Here is a 23887-nt window from a genome sequence, read left to right on the forward strand (position 1 = left end):
AGTTTGAGATATCGACGCCGTTCCAACTCTAAATCGTAAAGCCCACTGATGTAACCCCGACTCAGGTACAGCATGGGGATTCGAAACCACGCCCACATGCCACGCCCGGTTTTTGGTCCCATTCACTTCCATTCATTTTTTGAAAGTTCGAGATATCAACGCCGTTCCAACTCTAAATCGTAAAGCCCACTGATGTAACCCCGACTTGGGTACAGCCTGGGGATTCGAACCCACACCCACCTGCCACGCCCGGTTTTTGGTCCCATTCACTTCCATTCATTTTTTGAAAGTTTGAGATATCAACGCCGTTCCAATTCTAAATCGTAAAGCCCACTGATGACACCCCGAGTTGGATAAAGCATTAGGATACGCGCCCGCCCGACCGGCACACGGCAATCACACTCGCATTTTCTCCGGAAATGCACATCTCTAGTTATTATTCTGCCGGTTTTTTGTCCGTGCTTCTCCTCCCGCAGTTTTCGAGATATCGACCCCGTTCCAGCGCCAAATGGTCCGGCCCATACGGGAATGGAGCGCTTGTATACAACTTTTTGATTCGCCCGCGCGTTCACGTGCCACGCCCGCTTTTGTAGCGTTTTTTGGTCCCATTGACTTCCATTCATTTTTTAGAATGGGATTTTCCTATACTCAAATCGAGAGCTAGGATTTAAAGATAAAGTATTTACCCCCCCCCGTCCCCCAAACACACACTGTAGCTCTTCTATACAGCATTTAGATACGCTCACTTCCCACTGATGTAACCCCACTCACATACAGCATTTAGATACGCTCACTTCCCACTGAGCATGGGGATTCGAACCCACGCCCACCTGCCACGCCCGGTTTTTGTCCCCATTCACTTCCATTCATTTTTTGAAAGTTCGAGATATCGACGCCGTTCCGACTCTATATCGTAAAGCTCACTGATGTAACCCCGACTCAGATACAGCATGGGGATTCGAACCCACGCCCACCTGCCACGCCCGGTTTTTGACTTTATTCACTTCCATTCATTTTTTGAAAGTTTGAGATAATGTCGCCCTTTCAACTCTAAATCGTAAAGCTCACTGATGTAACCCCGACTCAGATACAGCATGGGGATTCGAACCCACACCCACCTGCCACGCCCGGTTTTTAGCCCCATTCACTTCCATTCATTTTTTGAAAGTTTGAGATATCGACGCCGTTCCAACTCTATATCGTAAAGCTCACTGATGTAACCCCGACTCAGATACAGCATGGGGATTCGAACCCACACCCACCTGCCACGCCCGGTTTTCAGCCTCATTCACTTCCATTCATTTTTTTTAAATTTGAGATATCAACGCTGTTCCAACTCTATATCGTAAAGCTCACTGATGTAACCCCGACTCAGATACAGCATGGGGATTCGAACCCACACCCACCTGCCACGCCCGGTTTTCAGCCTCATTCACTTCCATTCATTTTTTTTAAATTTGAGATATCAACGCTGTTCCAACTCTATATCGTAAAGCTCACTGATGTAACCCCGACTTAGATACAGCATGGGGATTCGAACCCACACCCACCTGCCACGCCCGGTTTTCAGCCTCATTCACTTCCATTCATTTTTTTTAAATTTGAGATATCAACGCTGTTCCGACTCTATATCGTAAAGCTCACTGATGTAACCCCGACTCAGATACAGCATGGGGATTCGAACCCACACCCACCTGCCACGCCCGGTTTTCAGCCCCATTCACTTCCATTCATTTTTTTTAAATTTGAGATATCAACGCTGTTCCAACTCTATATCGTAAAGCTCACTGATGTAACCCCGACTCAGATACAGCATGGGGATTCGAACCCACACCCACCTGCCACGCCCGGTTTTTAGCCCCATTCACTTCCATTCATTTTTTGAAAGTTTGAGATATCGACGCCGTTCCAACTCTAAATTGTAAAGCCCACTGATGTAACCCCGACTTAGATACAGCATGGGGACTCGAACCCACGCCCACCTGCCACGCCCGGTTTTTGTTCCCATTTACTTCCATTCATTTTTTGAAAGTTTGAGATATCGACGCCGTTCCAACTCTAAATCGTAAAGCCCACTGATGTAACCCCGACTCAGGTACAGCATGGGGATTCGAACCCACACCCACCTGCCACGCCCGGTTTTTAGCCCCATTCACTTCCATTCATTTTTTGAAAGTTTGAGATATCGACGCCGTTCCAACTCTAAATCGTAAAGCCCACTGATGTAACCCCGAGTTAGGAACAGCATGGGGATTCGAACCCACGCCCACCTGCCACGCCCGGTTTTTGGTCCCATTCACTTCCATTCATTTTTTGAAAGTTCGAGATATAAACGCCGTTCCAACTATAAATCGTAAAGCCCACTGATGTAACCCCGACTCAGATACAGCATGGGGATTCGAACCCACGCCCACCTGCCACGCCCGGTTTTTGGTCCCATTCACTTCCATTCATTTTTTGAAAGTTCGAGATATCAACGCCGTTCCAACTCTAAATCGTAAAGCCCACTGATGTAACCCCGACTCAGATACAGCATGGGGATTCGAACCCACACCCACCTGCCACGCCCGTTTTTCGGCTCCATTCACTTCCATTCATTTTTTGAAAGTTTGAGATATCAACACCGTTCCAACTCTAAATTGTAAAGCCCCCTGATGTAACCCCGACTCAGGTACAGCATGGGGATTCGAACCCACACCCACCTGCCATGCCCGGTTTTTGTCCCCATTCACTTCCATTCATTTTTTGAAAGTTCGAGATATCAACGCCGTTCCAACTCTATATCGTAAAGCCCCCTGATGTAACCCCGACTCAGATACAGCATGGGGATTCGAACCCACACCCACCTGCCACGCCCGGTTTTTGGTCCCATTCACTTCCATTCATTTTTTGAAAGTTTGAGATATCAACGCCGTTCCAACTCTATATCGTAAAGCCCACTGATGACGCCCCAACATGGGTACAGCATGGGGATTCGAACCCACGCCCACCTGCCACGCCCGGTTTTTGGTCCCATTCACTTCCATTCATTTTTTGAAAGTTCGAGATAACAACGCCGTTCCAACTCTATATCGTAAAGCCCACTGATGACGCCCCAACATGGGTACAGCATGGGGATTCGAACCCACGCCCACCTGCCACGCCCGGTTTCCGGCTCCATTCACTTCCATTCATTTTTTGAAAGTTCGAGATATCGACGCCGTTCCAATTTTAAATCGTAAAGCCCCCTGATGACACCCCAACTTGGATAAAGCATTGGGTTACGCGCTCCCGCCCGACCAGCACACGGCAATCACACTCGCATTTTCTCCGGAAATGCACATCTCTAGTTATTATTATTATTATTATTTTTTTTTTTTTTTTTGGATTTTTGAACGTCATGGTTTACACACTTTGGTTACATTCATGACAGAAACAGTAGTTACTGGTTACACAAGATTCATAATTTCACAAGTTTAATGTCATACACAGTTATGGACAATTTTGTATCTCCAATTCACCTCAATTGTATGTCTTTGGACTGTGGGAGGAAACTGGAGCTCCCGGAGGAAACCCACACAGACATGGGAAGAACGTGAAAACTCTACACAGAAAGGGCCCGGAGCGCCCCACCTGGGGATCGAACCCAGGACCTTCTTGTTTTGACCTTCTTGACAGCGCCTTTGCCACTGTCACGGCAGTCATTAATTTACACTAATGATAGAATAGATGGAAGCTATAATACACAGCATAGCCTACCTTAATGGTTAAATGAAAAGCTCAAACATCCAGCAATGGTCTCAAAAAAAAAAAAAAAATCCGTGTTTTGACAACCCTCCCTGCTCCCCCGGCATCCACAGAACTAAATTGCACGTTTTTAAAACTCAGTTACCTAAGTAGTGTTTTTAGCTGCTTTAGACTTTAACCGCTTGCAAACTGAATTGCCATAGGATTGCTAGAACCGCCTCATAGTGCAGTAAACCTGACACTTGAATGCCAAGCGAATGAAAAATGTTAAATTGCTACAACAACAAAATTTCACAGTAAATTGTATATCCGTGAATTAGGTAGGGCCTTAAATATATTTAATATAATAAAAAGGTACATTTGACTGTTATAAAAAATTGGGTACATTAAAAACATTAAACATTTGATTTTTTGGAACGCCAATATTAAATTGTTGTTGCAATAAAAAAAGCAGAAGAATTAGAACAGAACACTTACCTGGTGAGTCCCAGTGATGGCAAGATGAGCACCATAAAAAGCAGGAAGATGTACAGCTTATACATCATACTTATATTCTCTTTTGACCTACACAGAGTTTCTACATTAATTCATTGAACTTCTTGTAAGTACAAGTCTGCATTTGCAAGTGTTTTTTATGTGCATGTACCTGGTCCAATGGGCTTCCAGCACCGTACAATAGTAGACTATAGTAGGTAACAATGCAGAAAATGACCACAAGAGCAGGGTTGGGAAGAACTGACTGATAACAGCACTCTGATAGATCAGAAACACAAAAGGAAATATAAGTAGCAAATAAGTGTGGTTCAGAGGAACCACACAAAATAAAAATAAAAACATCCTAATACATTAACACACCTGCACGTTTAAAATGCAGTTGGGAAGAAATAATTAATTTTAGCTATCTGAATAATGACTGTGCAAATTCAGCTCCACAAAGGAAAAGAAATGAATTTGCCATAACCAAACAATCAACATACAGATGCCAACCAGCAGTCAGCAATGAGAGGCATAATATATGTAAAAAATTTAAGTTACAATAGGCTATGTTACATCAGCATTAATAATCACTACAAATACAGTAAATAGTTTCAGCATAAATGTGTGATCTGTAGTGCAGTTACACACTTTTAGGTAGTAGATGGGTTGTGTGACTTTAAACTTGTCTAGGGTGGAGATAATTATTGAGGGTGTGGTGAGGAAGAAGAGCATGATGAAGAGCAAGATGTTGAGCAGCATACAACGGGACCACCACTTTAAGCCCTGCACTGACAGATTTTCCCTAGTAAAGAAAAAAAAAAATTAGATTATACATATAAAAGTGGAAAAGATCAAATTATCATGCAATATAGGCTTATTTAGGAAATTTAAAATGAGCTGTTTTAAGAAAAACAAAACAATTTACTGCATGACCTACCAGTGGATATTATTTGGATGGGGTGCGTAGCTGACTTTCCAGTTTTTTACTTTTAAGCATTCACTGCAGGATGAAGGTTGAGGCTCTCTACCACAACCACAGGACATTTTTCTCACCATGCCTTCTCCGGTTATTTCCCCAGATCCACAGTCAAGAGCATTAAAGTCCTTCAGAATACTGAAAGACAGGACAATACACATGGTCAATTCATAAATCCACTCTCAACAACATAAACAAATAAATATTTAATACAGATTTAAACTGTTATCTGTGATTGTTCAACATTTGAAGGTTTTTTCTTCTTGAAGAGTAACTTTATTTACCTTCCTAATATTTGCATATTTATCACAAATCAGATAATTACAATACATATAATGATACAAATAAGCGGATCAGCACTGTGTACGGAGATACACACCTTTTCCTCATCTCTGTGCAGGCACCATCAATCAGCCAGCAGAGGTCATAGTTGCATCAGTCATGAGAGCGTCCCTATCCGGCTTAATATCCCACCCCTATATGAACAACAGGCCAATCGTTGTTCATGTGGCTTCTCAGCCCAGCTGGCAGGCAGAGCTGAGACTTGATACAATGTATTCGAGATCCCAGCTCTGGTGTTCTAGCGTGTGTGCTTACCGCTGCGCCACCTGAGCGGCAATAGAAATAAGCTTTTAAATTGTTATTTTATTTCTAGATGGAAAAAATGCTATTAGACTCTAAATGGCACTGCCATTGATTTGCCCTGCTGAACATAAGGTCTAAACAAGCATTACCCTATGCTTCAAAATTTAAGTTTAAGTTATTTAAATATACTAATCTGGAAATATATACAAAACTGGAACTTGAAACAGTGGTCAATCATTCAGGAAGTGGCTGGTCTACACCTTTAAATAGATAGTCCTCTGACATGTGACAAAAACACCTCCATAACCGTAAGCCTTTTGGGATAATGTTAAGTACATAAAAGTCGAAAGTGGAGCAATGTTGGCTTTTCACAATACTTGTTCATGTTTCCTAGTTAAATGTTTATTGAAACAGTTTATTAATGCATTTCTAAACTGTTGGCTCCTTTTTAAAACATTTTGTTGTAATTTACTTCTGACTGGGTCATTCTTTTGTCTCTTGGGTTCTGTTTACCTTCTTAGCATTGCATTGTGCTCTTAATGTGATCTTTGCAGGACACCCACTGCTAAAAGTAGCAATGCTTATGATTGGTTTAATCTCCATAAGTCACTTGTTCCATTTATGCAGATGAGATTGGAGGTGTGTCCATGTAAATTATTGATCATTTTTTAATATAATATAATTAAATATAATACAAAATATGCATTTGTCATCATTTTAGAATGGTTTTCAATCTAACTACTGTATGCCAGTGTTGAATATATAAATACTTACTAAGCTGCCATAGAGTCAGTCTGGAAGGTGACAAAGGCCATTCCCAGTGCACGCTGCTCATTACAGTTCTTAAGTTTCAACACTTCCTCTGTAAGTCCAGCCTCCTGGGAACTGTAGTATTCTATAGCATCAACCTATAAATGCATGCACACATGAGTACATATTAATGTTAGTTTAACTAGTCTCCTGAAGACATTAAACAAACTTGGTGGCTTTGGCATTTTAGTTGACCTCTAGACACAGATGGAAGAAAAAAAAATATGAAAGATGGGAACACATGATTATTCAAATAGTGGATAATGAACCTTAACCAAGTTGGCCTGCAGGCACATGTTACAAGTGCCATCTCAAACTTTTCGACATCTGAATGAAATGTTATTATGGTAGAAGATATACACCGATCAGTCATAACATTAAAACCACCTCCTTGTTTCTACACTCACTGTCCATTTTATCAGCTCCAGTTACCATATAAAAGCACTTTGTAGTTCTACAATTACTGACTGTAGTCCATCTGTTTCTCTGCATGCTTTGTTAGCCTCCTTTCATGCTGTTCTTCAATGGTCAGGACTCTCCCAGGACCACCACATAGTAGGTATTATTTGGGTGGTGGATCATTCTCAGCACTGCGGTGACACTGACATGGTGGTGGTGTGTTAGTGTGTGTTGTGCTGGTATGAGTGGATCAGACACAGCAGCACTGATGGAGTTTTTAAACACCTCACTGCTGTCACTGCTGGACTGAGAATAGTCCACCAACCAAAGACATCCAGCCAACAGCGCCCCGTGGGCAGCGTCCTGTGAACACTAATGAAGGTCTAAAAGTTGACTAACTTAAACAGCAGCAATAGATGAGTGATCGTCTCTGACTTTACATCTACAAGGTGGACAAACTAGGTAGGAGTGTCTAATAGAGTGGACAGTGAGTGGACATGGTATTTAAAAACTCCAGCAGCGCTGCTGTGTCTGATCCACTCATACCAGCACAACACACACTAACACACCACCACCATGTCAGTGTCACTGCAGTGCTGAGAATGATCCACCACCTAAATAATACCTGCTCTGTGGTGGTCCTGACCATTGAAGAACAGGGTGAAAGCAGGCTAAAAAGGTATGTAGAGAAACAGATTGACTACAGTCAGTAATTGTAGAACTACAAAGTGCTTCTATATGTTAAGTGGAGCTGATAAAATGGACAGTGAGTGTAGAAACAAGGAGGTGGTTTTAATGTTATGGCTGATCAGTGTAGTTGCTAAGGTAAGAGACCCAACAGGACCCTACTGCTGGCACAAAAACATAGAAAATAGACTGGAGTGTGCCAGAATATGCCTGAGAAAGCCACAATACTATCAGGAAAACCAAAGTTCTCCAAAATATTTTTTGGTACAGCACATCATTGTACTGTTTATATAAAACAAAATAAAACCTTCAGAGAAAACAACATGTTCACTTCGGTCAAACTGTGGTTGTTTACAGATGTTTTGAGGTTGTTTTGCTGCTTCTGGCACTCAGTGTGTTGGCTGCACTTCAAAAATGTTTGGAAGTCTTCAGATTTCATAATGACATGCACATAATGTAGGGTACAAAGTTCGAAACCTGAGTCTTTTTCAGAGGTCTTCTAGCAAGACAATGGCCCAAGCTTACTTCAAAAACACCCAGAAATGGATTAAGACAAAGCAATAAGGAGTTTGAGTTTGAAAGTGGCTAGCAAAAAATACAGATGTAAATACTTATCATCGAAACATCTGTGAAGAGATCTTAAAAAAAGAGAAGGAATCCTTCAAATATGAGACACCTGAAGCAGTTGGCAAAAAGAGTGGTCCAAGTTTTAGTAGAGAGGTGTAAGAAACTTATTCTATTTTAATAGAATTACAAGGTTATTCTGTAACCTTAAATTATTTTTTCAAATATCATGTTGAGGGTGCCAATAATTTTGTCCAGTCTATTTCTGGAGATCTGTGTGAAATGATTTCAGCTTTATGTGCTGTTTCAATGTAAAAAAAATTAAATAATAAAAAAATAGGTGACTAACAAAATATCCGAATAACAAAGCAATCATTTTCTAGAAAAAGTAGTACAAAAAAATGGTACCAATAATTCTGGCCATGACATACATGTTATGAGGCAACATATGCCTCTCCTCAATGATTTTAAAATTCGATTTTGATTTCATTAATTAAAAGTCTCACTGAGAGATGAATCCTACAGCTTTGATAGAACAGCATGTGATTAGCGAGTGATGAACTTGTGCCATAACAAGCATTACTTAATTCAGAGAGAGAGAGAGAGAGAAAGAGAGTCATTTGCTCAAAAAGACTCATTTGAATCATACAGATCTGAATAGTTCTTACAAGTATTTGGTGTGTGGACATCGGGGCGGATAGTATATTGTGTATGTGCATGTACACTATATTGCTACGTATTGCTACGTATTTTATTGTTACTAAGTATTTGCTCATCTGCCTTCACACACGTATAAACTTGAGTGACATCCCATTCTTAATCCGTAGGTTTAATATGATGTCAGCCCACCCAGCTATAACAGCTTCAATTCTTCAGGGAAGGATTTCCACAAAATTTAGGAGTGTGTGAATTTTTTACCATTCTTCCAGAAGCATCCGACACTTTGCATTATGCTTGGTGATATAAGGCTTGGATGCAGCTGCTCGGTCATGGAAACCCATTCCATGAAGCTCTACACACAGTTCTTGAGCTAATCTGAAGGCCACATGAAGTTTGGAGGTCTGTAGCGATTGACTCTGCAGAAAGTTGGCGACCTCTGCGCACTATGCACCTCAGCATCCGCTGACCCCGCTCTGTCATTTTACGTGGCTACCACTTAGTTCCCAATCGCTTCCACTTTGTTATAATACCACTGACAGCTGACTGTGGAATATTTAGTAGTGAGGAAATTTCACGACTGGACTTGTTGCACAGGTGGCATCACAGTACCACGCTGTAATTCACTGAGCTCCTGAGAGTGACCTATTCTTTCACTAATGTTTGTAGAAGCAGTTTGTAGAAGGTGCTCGGTTTTATACACCTGTGGCCATGGAAGTGATTGGAACACCTGAATTTAATGATTTGCATGGATGAGTGAATACTGTTGGCAATATAGTGTATCTGGAATGATTTTGGAAGCAAAAAGGCACAAATGTATTATACAATGGTACTATACAATACAGATCATTCACATTATGTATTCATTGGTAAAATATAGTTTAGTTTTTCCTATTGGAAAGCTTTGGGGACCGTTGGAGATGCCTTAGACCAATATGGAACTTCACTGCAACTTAGCTTGTAATTTGGGTTATAAGCAAAATATCAGCAGCCCTAACAAAGGGCTGAGTCTTTGAAGAGCAAAGATGGGCAAAGGATCTCCAGTTTGTCAACAAATGTGTGAGAAAATTATTGAAATTCTTACAAATGTTCTTTAAAAAGACTGGAAAGGATTTGCATATTTCTCCCTCTACAATGCATAATATTATTAAATGATTTAAGGAATCTAAAGGCAGGCCTAAGCTAAACACCTGTGATCCCTCAGACAGGTCAAGAACTGTCATTCATCAATAGCTGATATCACCACATGGGCAAGGGATTACTTTGGCAAGTCTTGTGTATTATTGTTTGCATGTATTGTTCACATGTAAAGTAAAACAGAGCCCTAGTAAAACATTACAAGTCAAAGGGGTTGCAAAGTAGCTAGGACAACTAAATCCTATGTACAGTACAAGATGAGTCACATTCAATGAGTTTAGTTTGGATAAACCATTAATGTTCTACAAACCACATTTTTAAAACAATGGGCCATTTTGTAAAATGCAAAAAAATAGGACAAATCTGTGATTTGCTAATTCTTTTGAATCTTTATTTAACCAACAAAGTAAAAAAAAAAGTGTTTTCACTGATCAGTTTTCCTGAAGGTATTTTAGTTTGTAAACATAGCCACATTTAGAATTTGAAAAATGCAACACACTCCAAAAAAGTTGGAAGGCATCTACCTAATTCTCAATGAAAAGAATCTCAGTCTGCATTGGGCAAGAACAGAAATCACTACTAACTGTGCGTGACCATCATGCTACGGTAATAAATATAGCCGCATGGGCTTGGGAGTACTTTCAATAACTGTCCATGTTCCAGATTGTTTTCTGGAGGAAAGAACTCCGAGTTCTCTGTGACAGATGAAAAAAACATCCAGACTGTTATCAGCGAAAACTGCAAAAGTCACCAACTGTCATGGTATGAGGGGTGCATCAGTGCTCACGGCATGTGTGACTTGCATATGTGTAAAGGTACAATTGATGCAAAGGTGTATATCTTTATTTTAGAGAGGCATGCTGCTACCAAGGCTTCTTTTTGTGGGAAGTCAATGGTTAGTTCAACAAGCCAATGCCAGATCTCATTCTGCACACGTTACCACAGCGTGGCTGAATGGACACAGATTGTGTGTGCTTGACTGGCCAGCCTGCTTTCGAGTGAAGATGTATAGTGCATCAGGAAGAGGAGAATAAGACAACAACAACCAGGGATGTATGAGCAGCTTAGGTCTTGTATTAAGAAAGAATGGACAAGAATTACACAGAATTTTACAATAAAACTGCAACAGTTAGTTTCCAGTAAAAAGTTGATTAATAGGAGTACAGTCCTAAACAAGCCTCTGTCCTAACTGGTTTGAGTGTGTTGTAGGCATCAAGTTCTTAATGTGCATATGAAGGGTCTTCAAAAAGTTTTAAATATAAAAGCACATTTCTACCCTTTTGAACCACTTAAAGAAGCTTTAAGGGGAAGAAGATTTTCATGTGATGATGATATGAAAGCAGCAGTGCATTAGTGGCTACGCTCTTCACCAAAAAAATTTTTTGTTGATGGCATTATAAAGTTGGTACGACGCTGGGACAAATGCATAAAAAGGTGACTATGTAGAGAAGTCATGTCATTTGTTTTTTTTAAATTCCTAATAAATCAAGTGCGGAAACGTTTTGAGGAACCCTCATATTTACAAAATACAATGTACCAGTGAAAACATTGAAAAACGTTTCTTTCTAATTGTCTGTTAAATAAAAATGTATGAGAATTAACAAATCACAGATTCTCCTTATTTGATTTTAACTAGCAATAGCAAACAGCAATTGCGTCAATGTGATAAAATAAAAACTGCTTTCTGTCTGAACACAACATTTTCAGCATTTAGCAGAAGCTTTTATCCAAAACGATTTACAGTACTGTGACAGTATACAGTCTAAGCAATTGAGGGTTAAGGGTCTTGCTCAAGGGCCCAACAGTGGCAACCTGGCAGTGGTGGGTCTTGAACCAGCAACCTTCTGGTTACTAGTCCAGTACCTTAACCACTAGGCTACAGCTGTTAGCCAAGTTAGCTATTTAGAAACAGCATAAAAAACAGACCAAGCTTAGTTAATATGTGTATTTATGTTACCCCTTCACACGCTTGGCATGGGCAGCAGCTGCAGAAATGTCGGCATGGACGAGGATTGATGACTTCCCTTCGACCATAACACTCAAGGACCTTGCGGTAATATAGCAAGTTTTTCTCTGCTCGATTCCTGTGTAAGATCAACCAGCAATAAGTATCTCAAACCTCAATCTTAACTCAAACAATACAAAACAAGTCATCAGATCACTCAGAAAACTCCTAATTATTTTGATGTCTTGGTGGCCAAGATTGTAACACAAAGCATAATTTATGAAATCATGTTTCTCAACTGTGAAGTCATAACAGTAAAACAATAATTACACAATATATTACAAAACACTGACAGTTTCTTACAAGAGGTCACTGTAAAAAAGTTCTGTAATCTGAGGTGACTTTTTCCTTTTGGTAATCTGAGATCGTAGCTAATTCTTCATTTGAAAAGTAAGATGATTGTCTTTATGAATATAGTTTCATTTCTAAAACAATGAATTTAAGATTCTGTAATTTTAAGGCATTAATACTGTATATGAAACTAAGTACCAAATGTAACCATTACAAACTAAATGGTTTTAGGCTTTTACTTACTTTGCTGTTGTCAAGTAGATCAGCTTGGCCACATCATAACTGAGGTGAACATCGTTTACATGACAGGTTGGGTAGGCCTCTCTGTACAACAAAGGACAATTTAAGCAACACACACACACACTGATGCTTTATTGATGCACAGTTTATTTTGAACAATTATACATCCCACTGTCAGTGGTTTATTAGGTACATTCTGTCCAGCCAACGACATTTTGTTAACTGCACTGTTTAAATAAAAGCTTTTAGTAACTATACCATTACAAAGGAACGTCCCCGACAAACAAAATTCTAATTCTAATTTTTCAGCCACCCTTAACCTCTCTAATGCGCCCTCTGCACAACTGTTTCTGTTGTTTGATTGTTGAAGTGGTGTAGGATTCTAAGCTTAGCTGTAACACTGACATGGTGAAATGGTACTGAGTGTGGTGCAGGCAAATATGTAAGGTGTAGCAGTGTCATTCAGCGTGCTTTTAAACAAATTTGTGTCACTACTGGATTAATAATATTTATTTGAACAGTTTAAACATTTGAGTGGTACAGCTGAAGTCCAAAATTTACATACTTTTAGGTTAAAGTCATTACAACTCATATGAATTCCCTTAACAGTAATGAACAAACTATAGTTTTAGCAAGTTCTTCAGGATATCTTCTCTGTACATGACGAGTACTTCTTTCAACAAATGTTTACACATCCTTTCACTTATAAATGTCTACACAAAATTCCAGTCTATCTTCAAATAGACTCACTGACTGATTATTTGAGTTAATTGTAAGTGTACCTGTAACAGTATGTTTAGGCCTTCCTTAAAGACCTTCTTGACTTTGCTTGAAATCATGGGAAAATCAAATGAAATCAGCCAAATCATCAGAAAAAGAATTGTGGACCTTCCCAGGTTCTATATCTCTGGGAGGAATTTCCAAACACCTGAAGGTATCACATTCATAAATGATAATAGATGCTATCATTTTCTTCAGAAAAAGGAACTTTCTCTTTCTTCTAAAGATGAACGTATTTTGGTAAAGAAGGAAAAAAGTATCAACATTTAAACTCGTCCTGTATGTATAATCTAAGACAAGCGACCCACATTTGTCCATGATTTTTTACGTGACCCAGACGACCACACAAGCAATGCATCTTATGCATCCTGTGGTTTACAAGATGTAACATAAAGCCTCCACAAAGTGCATTTGTGTACAGGTTTATTTAATTAGTATTATTTTTAGTTTGAAAAACCCTGATCTAAAAAGCCACTGCTTCAAAACAGCCAATTAACATGTAAATATGGGAACAAAGATCTTACTTAAAGATGTCTTCAGGTCTGATAAGCCAAAGAATATTAGCTCAACAGTAAAGCGCACCTTGGCAATATTATATTGTAGGGGTGCTTTGCTGCAGGACGGATTTGTGCACTTCACAAAATACATGGCAATATCACGAATGAAAAATGTGTAGATATATTGACGCAATATCTCAAGGCATCAATCAGAAGTTAAAACTTGGGTGCAAGTGGGTCTTCCATATGGACCATGACCCCAAGCAAAATAGCTTAGGAACAACAAAGTGAGAGTAACGGAGTGACCATCACAAAGCTGGAACTGAAAAGGCATGTGCAAGCAAGGAGGCCTACAAGCCTGACTCAGTTACATCAGTTGTGTCAGGAGAAACGGGTACAAATTTTAACAACTCATTGTGAGAAGCTTGTGGAAGGCTATCTGAAACCTTTGACCCAAATTAAACAAATTTAAAGGCAATGTTACCAACTTCTGACTATGTGTAAACTATGTATGTAAACTTCCAAACCTCTGGGAAAGTGATGAAAGAAATAAAAGCTGAAATAAATCATTGGGTGTGTTCAAAAACCTAGAAAGCTGAATTGCTGTCTTACTGCCTACATAGGCAGCTGCCTCAGTAGAGAGGATTCTAATAAGACATCAACTTATAAGGCAGGTTATTCGAACGTGCTACTTAGACAGCGATAACATCGGGTTTCGCTTACTAAGCTAACACAGTTAGCATCATGCCATTCAAACCAATGGGATGAGATGGCACAGCGCGCTAGCATGTCAACTAACATCTCCCTTCGTGTACCGAAAACAGTTAAATTTGCTGACAAGCCAGAATTTGCAAATAAAAACACTTGTGCACGTTTATACGTTTATAAAAATTAAAAATCAATAATCATTTATTTACATTTGAAAATAACTCATGTTTTTTTATTTTTCTGTGAGAAAAGTTATGCCGCATTGAATGCTGGGATTGCCTTGATCACTAAGGAGGCTTCCGATGCTCACTCGTTCTTGAGTCAAAATAGCGTTGAGATTTTAAGATGCCTAACTAGACAGCTTATTAAGGCATCTAGGATTTCGAACAGCCTCATTCTCGGGAGCGCGTGTAGGATGACGTAAAATGCTGTCTATGTAGAGAGCTCCCTAGCTTTTCGAACACACCCGTTGTCTCTAGCACTATTCCAACATGTCAGATTTTTTAATATAGTAGTAAACCTAACTGACCTAAGAGATGGAATCTGTTCTAGGATTAAATGTTAGGAACTGTAAAAATTTATGTTTAAATGAATGTGGCTAAAGTGTATGTAAACTTATGACTTCAACTGTATGTTCATTAGGGGAACTGGCTGAAGCAGCTAGAGAAAAAACAATGAAGATGTTGCCTGGGGACGAAAAACATTTACTGACAGAGGACAAGATATTTGCACTTACGTAAAATGAATCTTTAAATTGTCTTCACTGGCTGTGGTTGGAACTGAGCATATAAACAGGGTTTTTCTAGCCTGTGGAACAGAAAACTGTATAAGTAAAGTATTTAATTATTCCAAGACTTTGTGTGTGTGTGTGTGTGTGTGTGTGTGTGCATGTGTGTGTGTGTGTGTGTAAAACTTGCTGAAGCATTGTGGGTAAGACGAAGAGAAGGCATACTTGTTAGCAGCTATGTGCAGATCTAGCCCATGGCATAGGCAGTATAGGTGCCCGGGCACAATGTTTTTTACTAATACTATTTATACTACCATTTCTAAACTTCATAACTTCATAGTATAATAATATGAGACCTAATACTTTGCGTGGTGTGTGCACTGCCCATCCGGCATCCCCCGGCACATCAAACCCTCCTCCTTACAGTCTAGTTAGACTTGCCTGTGAAGGAGGTAAGTGATAGTATGTTATTAATGCCAGTCAATATGTCAAAAAAGGCCGAAGCCATCTGGAGCCCAGGTGAGAAAAAAAGAGAATAAAAGATGTAAAAAACAGTGATGTAATGTAATAACAAATACTTTATCCGTTGCATAGTAATGCAATGGTTAAAAAAAGATGCCTACAAAATTACTAGCTAGGTAGATAATGTTCGCAAATTTAATAAATATCTACCCAGATAGAAACGGAATGTTGGCCCACTGTTGGTGAATCTCGTAACATGGCATTTTGCTTTCAGAACAATGTTGGTCTGTGTTTGGCCGCACTTTTAAAACGTTGGACAATGGTTGTTAAAGAACAGAGATAGCTTCAGCCCCACGTTGGTCTGTGGTGCACAATCAAATTCAAATCAAAGCAATATTCTTCTATTGTATAAACATTAATAATGCACAGTTGTCCGAAGGCAGTCTGACCAGTGAATGCCAGAGTCAAGGCTCAAATTTTGGGTTCCAAAATGACTCTTATTTGATTTAACTGCATGTTATTTTACTAAGCGAAAGCAAGTGCAAACAAGGTTCTGGGACGCAAGAATTATAATTAATTAACAATTATGAGTTCAAAGCTAGAACAATCAAGGCAGATTAATATAGTATTTTGTGTATTACCTTATTTATATTTAAATATTAGTTAACTGTATTTACACTGATAAGCCATAACATTAAAACCACCTCCTTTTTCTACACTCACTGCCCATTTTGTAGTTCTACAATTACTGACTGTAGTCCATCTGTTTCTCTGCATGCTTTGTTAGCCCCCTTTCATGCTGTTCTTCAATGGTCAGGACTCTCCCAGGACCACTACAGAGCAGGTATTATTTAGGTGGTGGATCATTCTCAGCACTGCAGTGACACAGACATGGTGGTGGTGTGTTAGTGTGTGTTGTGCTGGTATGAGTGGATCAGACACAGCAGCTCTGATGGGATATTTTAAACACCTCACTGTCGCTGCTGGACTGAAAATAGTCCACCCACCAAAAATATTACCAGCCAACTGATGAAGGTCTAGAAGATGACCAACTCAAACAGCAGCAATAGATGAGCGATCGTCTCTGACTTTACACATACAAGGGGACCAACTAGGTAGGAGTGTCTAATAGAGTGGACAGTGAGTGGACACGGTATTTAAAAACTCCAGCAGCGCTGCTGTGTCTGTTTCACTCATACCAGCACAACACCCACTAACACACCACCACCATGTCAGTGTCACTGCAGTGCTGAGAATGATCCACCACCCAAATAATACCTACTCTGTGGTGCTTCTATATGGTAAGTGGAGCTGATAAAATGGACAGTAAGTGTAGAAACAAGGAGGTTTTTTTGTGATCTGTGTGAGTGCATAAATACAATGATTGGTAAATGAACAATGCAAGGGTACCACACTGGTCAGGCTAAGTGGACTTACTGTTTCTCTTTTGCTGCCCTTCATTTGTGACGTGTGATGCTTCAACAGTGCCACGGTGAGGATGAGGTAAAGAACTGCAAACACCGTGTGGAGCCAAAGTAGTTTATCCCTGAGAATAAATCACAAACACTGGGCATTTATTTCCATGTTGTTGGATTTTACGCCACAATAATGGTTAGAATACATTTATGATCCTTCAGACATTGTCATTGCAAACTGATGAAATAAATAAAAAAATTGACTATTCAGATGTATTTATTTGCACAATATGCAGAAGCTTTGTGTTATTCAAAAACATCAGTACAAATTTTCTCCTGGATTTTGTATGTTAAAAGTGATTTACAAATGTAGATTTATGGCTATATGTATTTTTACCTCTTCATCTGTCTGTGCATCTATAGAGGTTTCTGTACCACTATATAAGGATATGGGATTGTGTGTGTGTAATCAAATGCAGTGGATTTTAGGATTCATAAAACAGGCCATGGGTGTGTCTTATGATCAATGTGTTGAAACATTTAGGAAATCTTCTTACACACACCAGGGTAATTGTGAGCCCATCTTCAAAAGAAATGTCTGGGTGTGGAGCTGACACAAAGTGTTGCAAATTAAAAAGGTGTACTGTCTTATTATTTGTACTTCACATTAAATATTGTATCACCATACTACGCTTTCATTATACCATACTAGTTTCACCTTTTACATTCAGTAAATGCATTACTTCATAGAGATTTTACTACTTTAATCTACTTTTAATTCAATTTTTTATTTATATATTACCCAACTGCATTACACTTCCTCTTTACTGATGCTGATCTCCACCCTGGTTGAGGAGAGCTGAGACACCTCCCCCACCCCCCTGATACGTGTGCAGTGAATCTTTTCACCTGCACAAGGCGAGTTCATATGCGGATCAGCTTTGTGTACGGTACCATCAATCAACCAGCAGCGGTCGTAATTGCCTAATTTGTAAGGAGTCCCTATCCAGCTCCCACCTTGTATGAACAACAGCCAATGGATGTTCATGTAGCTGCCCAGCTCAGTCGGATGGAAGAGCTGAGTTTCAAATCATCAAGTTCGAAATGTTAGCTCTAGTGGGCTAGCATGTTTACGACTGCGCCACCTGAGCACCTCAAATCTTTACTTTTAGTTCAAATCTCTGCAAAGCTACCAACCTGACCGGGCATCCACACAAACACACTTGGGCGTGTTTGATGGATGGAAGGTCGGATGCAGTCTCCTCCCGCTGCTGCTGCAATATGCAATTTCTGGGACTGGTCTACATCTACATGTCTGCGTAAATAAGGGTGGAGTGGGGTGGATTTGGAGTCACATGGAGCCTAGCGTGGCTCTCTGTATGTAATACAGCTCTGTGTGTGAACCCAACACTGACAAGTAATGCGAATTGGTTAAAGACTGGACACGTCAGAAGGGGAGTGTGGTGATCCATGATAAGATCAGGGTTGTGCAAGCGGCAATGTATTCACAATCGGGATTTGGAAATGACTAGATTGGGGGATAAAGTAAAATCCAGAAAAAAACTGTAATGCTTAAGTTGTTAAAAAATCATGACTGCAGTTTGTGTTTATATGAGGTTTAATGTTGGTCAAAAATAATGGCTTACACAGCAGCTACATTTTAACAAATATTTTCCTTAAGTGTTGTGTATATTCATTAAGCATAATTTTACATGCTCAGAAACAATCCGACATGTTCTAATAAAATTCTTAAGGTATATTAAAAAAAACTGTAATTCAAAAAAACAGTACACATTAAAAAACATTAGAGGAAAACATGTTTGCAGATTTGCTTACCCCTGCTGAAGATTTGCAATGGTTGTTCTGCCAAAACTATAAGGATCATTCCCTGTAAGATACCAGCAATCAGTCAGGCATTTCTGTTAGTGTTCAGTCTGACATAACATGCAACTGTTTCTTTTGCTTATAAGGCTGTGTTCAACCAGTTTGTATTTTATCTAGGTATTACTTATTATTAGTTTAAATTGTGTATGCAATTATGGAATGTAGTAATTTCTCATTTGTGCTCTATAGCTACCTTAAAAGCTGAGTTTACTTCTTTTCAGTTTATCAAAACTGCATTAACCGATAACCAAACATCAATAGTCAGCGATTAACCGATAACCAACAATCTCATCAAAATATTAAAAAAAAAAAAACAGCCCTGCATTTTAACAGTCACATATGCTTAACTGATTAATAACATGGCAGTAATGTAGAAGAGTAAGTTAAATAAAAACAGTGTGGAAAATCTACTTTCTGAATATTGAACTGGATTGGCTCAAAGTTTGGAGTTAACAGTTCATTACAAAAATGCTAATCAAAGAATAGAGATGCAGTCAGCGCTTTCTCAACACTAGTGTTGTTATTGAGAGATAATTTACACTGCATTGTCAGTACAAACACCAAGCCATGAAGTTTAAGTGTTTATGTGTGTGCGTATGTTACGCACCTAGCAGATTTCCAGACAAATTGACTGGAAGAATGACAGAGACAGACAGCACACAGACGATGAGCAGCAAAATAATAAGATGACGTTGGAAAGACAGATAGTAAACAGCATCCATCCCACACCTCTCTCTTACCACTGCTTCACTGCAGAAACAAACACCGGTGCAGATGTTTAAAACCCTGTCAACCCACAGTTTAAGTTAAAGAAATTGCATACTCTTGTATGGTGTTCTCTAGAAATCAATGATTTTTGCAAATGTTTTTTTTTTGGAATTGTATGATTTGAACAATATATATAAATATGCAACTGGCCTCTAATTTACAGTTAGTGATTAATACTGACTATAGCTGGTGAATTCTTTGTACCCATAAAAAAAGTGTTATTTGACTAATCCTAATTACAAAGCACATGGAACCCCAACTGTCACCTAATGCTAAGTGGAACTAGGTCCGAAATGTCAGAAGATACCAGAACTTGGATTACTTAAAACCAGCATTTGTTGCTAGTTTTGGACAAGCAATGTGCATTTCTGGTTGAGCAGGCTCTAAGTACATGACAGTGCAACTTAAAGGCATGTGGATAGAGTCACCAATGCTCCCATAGGCTATACAGACATTTTACTCAGCATAAGGTGACAGTTTGGGTTTTCTTTCCTGGCCGTTTTTTTTTATTTTTTTTATTAAACATATTTAATACTATCTGCCACAGAGTTAATAACAGAACATAATTGGTAATGTAATTAGCTGTATTTTTAGCCCAGCAGATTTAACATATATTTTCCCTGGACAAAGAAGTAACTTTTCCTGGATAATTAAGTCACTTGATGAATGACAATCCCACAAAAAAATGAAACTCACTCCATTCTGATGATTAAGGTGAGCCAAGAACATCCCTAAGAAACAAACATATGTTCACAAACACGACAAAAAAAATAATGAGGATTCTAATGATGATAATGGTGATGAAATAAATGGAATAAAAGAAAGCCAAACTTACCCTCTCATGCTCAGACTCGTCCACTGACATGAAAGATGTCATCCTACTAGAACGACGTCTAGTAACCTCATTTGACCTGCAGAAAAGATCATTATATCAATGTATTTCCTTAAACATAAAAAGCTAATTAAATGCACTATTAAACCTGGTAGTTTATACAAGATGGGGCTACAATTAGCTAGTACTGGCATGGTAAATATAATGAGTAAATTGTTATGGAATTATTCATTCAAATTCAAATTCAAAATCTTGCACTAAAAATATTAGAAAATGCAACCAGTCTTTTTTAAAATGTAGATTTAAAAAAAAAATTAGCACACTTCTCTAAACAGAATTTAATAAAACCAGCCCAAATAGGTGCCATGTAGGTGTTGCCTGTTTGTAAATTTGGAGGACCTCAAAATGCTACCGTCTTCTACAACTCTAACACTATGAACCCTTAGGAAATCTCTTCTTTACTGAGCACAAGGGAAAATTAATGTCGGTGGTGTTTTCTTAAAGCTTTCAGTTGCCACAAAAATGAATATGGCCATTTCAGGGAGGCAGCTATTTTTACTGGCATTGGAAACACACATTTGTTTAACTCTATTTGTGGATTCTCTAATCTTTACCTTGTTAATAATTGACTATGGGCCTCCGTCACCTTGTACATACACTGATTAACCAGAACATTAAAACCACCTAATGGTTTCTACACTCACTGTCCATTTTATCAGCTCCATTTACCATATAGAAGCACTTTGTAGTTCTACAATTACTGACTGTAGTCCATCTGTTTCTCTGCATACTTTTTAAACTCCTTTTACCCTGTTCTCCAATGGTCAGGACTCTCCCAGGACCACGACAGAGCAGGTATTATTTAGATGGTGGATCATTCTCAGCACTGCAGTGACACTGACATGGTGGTGGTGGGTTAGTGTGTGTTGTGCTGGTGTGAGTAGATCAGACACAGCAGTGCTGTTGGAGTTTTTAAATACCGTGTCCACTCACTGTCCACTCTATTAGACACTCCTATCTAGTTAGTCCACCTTGTAGATGTAAAGTCAGAAACAATCACTGCTGTTTGAGTTGGTCATCTTCAGGACCTTCATCAGTGGTCACAGGACACTGCCCATGGAGGCACTGTTGGCTGGATATTTTTTGGTTGGTGGACTATTTTAAACTCCATCAGCACTGCTGTGTCTGATCCACTCATACCAGCACAACACACACTAACACACCACCACCATGTCAGTGTGACTGCAGTGCTGAGAATGATCCACCACCTAAATAATACCTGCTCTGTGGTGGTCCTGACTATTGAAGAACAGAGTAAAAGGAGGTTTAAAAAAAATATGTAGAGAAACAGATGGACTACAGTCAGTAATTGTAGAACTACAAAGTGCTTCTATATGGTAAGTGGAGCTGATAAAATTGACAGTGTGTGTAGAAACAAGGAGGTGGTTTTAATGTTATGGCTGATCAGTGTATATGCACTCTTTTGGATAGGTTGTTGACAAAATTTGAGTGTTTTAATAATTTGTTCCAATGTAATCTAAACAGCATTTGTAAGATTAGGCACTGATGATTGCAGAGAAGACCTGCTTAATATTATCATTTCGGTTTATCCCAAACGTGTTCAGTCAGGTTTTTAGGAGATCTTTATATATCTTGGATGTGTGCACAAAGGAACAGTAATTCTGAAACAGGAAATGGACTTTCCAAAACTACTGTTACAAAGTTGGCACTTGATGAACAGTAGGGGTGTCCACATACTTTCAGCCATATAGTGTCCGTTGCCAATTTATAAGGATCCTTTTAGGGATGTCCCGATCCGATCTCAAAGATCGGAATCGGGGCCGATCAAGGCTTTACTAATCCCGATCGTAATCCCGATCCTTTGTTTTACGTCAGCATGTCCGCTGTGTGGAAATACTTTAAATTGGAAAGTGAAACAAGTCCAACAGTGAAGTGTAATGTCTGCAATGCGAGCGTTTAACGAGGTGGTAGGAGCAGAGCTGCGTTCATTACTGTAGAATTTTATTATTTATATGGTGTGAGTCAAGGATCACTCCGGTTTACAAAACAACGTAGTGATGCACTTGCTTAATAAAGAAATAAATACATGGTATATTCACAAATTGTCGGGAGCATAACACTTTATTAACTTCTTCTGTTACGGTACCGAATAGCGGACAGTAGAGTAGAGTCCTCGCGTTAGCCAAGCACGCTATTCCATGCACTATGGAAGCCCCAAAGGGTCAAAACACACTCACTTCGCGTAGAAACGTCCATCAGACCATTGTCACAATACAAGCACTTTAAGAACTGGCTTTCCTTCATAACTAAAGAGTGCCTTTCCATTTTATTTTGGTATTCAGGTTTTACTGTAATGCTGTTAAGTAACTTATTTGGTTTTTTTATATTCAAGTTAAGCTGCTCCACCACTTTTGAGTGGAGATTTCTGTTCATTTTAAGTGTATCACTGCATTAAACTAAATTGTGTTCTTTGAATGTAAAGTTCAAAGTGAAACTGTAATTATCTCACTTCATTTTGAGTGTTCTAGTTTTACTACTACAATGCTGCACTAAGTTTGTTTACTTTTATTTTGTAAAAATAAAAGAACATTAAGCAATTTGTTTCCTACAGCACTGCAGAGCTATTCAGTTGTTAAACATATACATTGGATTAATTTGAATAACTGTAATGTACTTGAAGTGTGCACTGTGTGAACAGTATTATCTAGTTCTTATCTAGACAATATCTAGAAAATACAAGTATCGGTTTGAGACTCGGTATCGGATCGGGATCAAAATTAATGATTGGGAACAAAAAAACGTGATCGGGACATTCCTATTTTATTTCACTTTTTAATTACATGGCCCTAACAGGTAAGTGCACTTTGCAAGTAACTTATTAAGTTATCTTCCACCTACACATCAGTCAAAGGTAACATCATAGGAACAACGTGGACAGGATTGTTTTTTGTTGGATGAATTTAAAACATAGTGGCTTGGCAGTATGTGTTGTGCTGCAAAATACTGTATCAGGGATATTATTACATATTAATATTGTTAATAGTAGTAGTAGCAGTAGCAGAATAAAATTAGGATTTTAAACCCACTGGCTTTAGAATTTGTAAAGAATTTGTTTGGGTTGGTCTCCCAAACAAAAACTAACCAAACTAATTAACTAGCAACTTAAATATTTCCTAAATATATGAATTCCTGCTTTAAAGTATACACAGACACTAAACACAATGTGGCTGCATCTAAGT

General features: G+C 38.9%; 1 protein-coding gene across 3 annotated transcripts in view; it reads right to left on the reverse strand.

The window, feature by feature from the left end:
* Positions 1-23887, reverse strand: part of tmem63a (transmembrane protein 63A) — a 92367-nt gene that overhangs the window by 51099 nt on the left and 17381 nt on the right. For all 3 annotated transcript variants that reach the window (XR_010012344.1, XM_062994684.1, XM_062994683.1), the window contains exons 4-16: positions 20631-20706; positions 20492-20526; positions 19635-19777; positions 18980-19031; positions 17166-17274; positions 15276-15346; positions 12558-12638; positions 11976-12102; positions 6539-6672; positions 5141-5317; positions 4852-5005; positions 4373-4479; positions 4204-4290 (exon numbers count right to left, since the gene is read on the reverse strand). Coding sequence is in view for 2 of the 3 variants with exons in the window: in XM_062994684.1 (XP_062850754.1) it covers positions 4204-4290; positions 4373-4479; positions 4852-5005; positions 5141-5317; positions 6539-6672; positions 11976-12102; positions 12558-12638; positions 15276-15346; positions 17166-17274; positions 18980-19031; positions 19635-19777; positions 20492-20526; positions 20631-20706 (1353 nt within the window). In the remaining variant the exon portion in view is untranslated. The remainder of the gene's footprint in view (positions 1-4203; positions 4291-4372; positions 4480-4851; positions 5006-5140; positions 5318-6538; positions 6673-11975; positions 12103-12557; positions 12639-15275; positions 15347-17165; positions 17275-18979; positions 19032-19634; positions 19778-20491; positions 20527-20630; positions 20707-23887) is intronic.

Source organism: Trichomycterus rosablanca, chromosome 1 (assembly GCF_030014385.1).
Source record: "Trichomycterus rosablanca isolate fTriRos1 chromosome 1, fTriRos1.hap1, whole genome shotgun sequence".
In the NCBI taxonomy this organism is placed as follows: domain Eukaryota; kingdom Metazoa; phylum Chordata; class Actinopteri; order Siluriformes; family Trichomycteridae; genus Trichomycterus; species Trichomycterus rosablanca.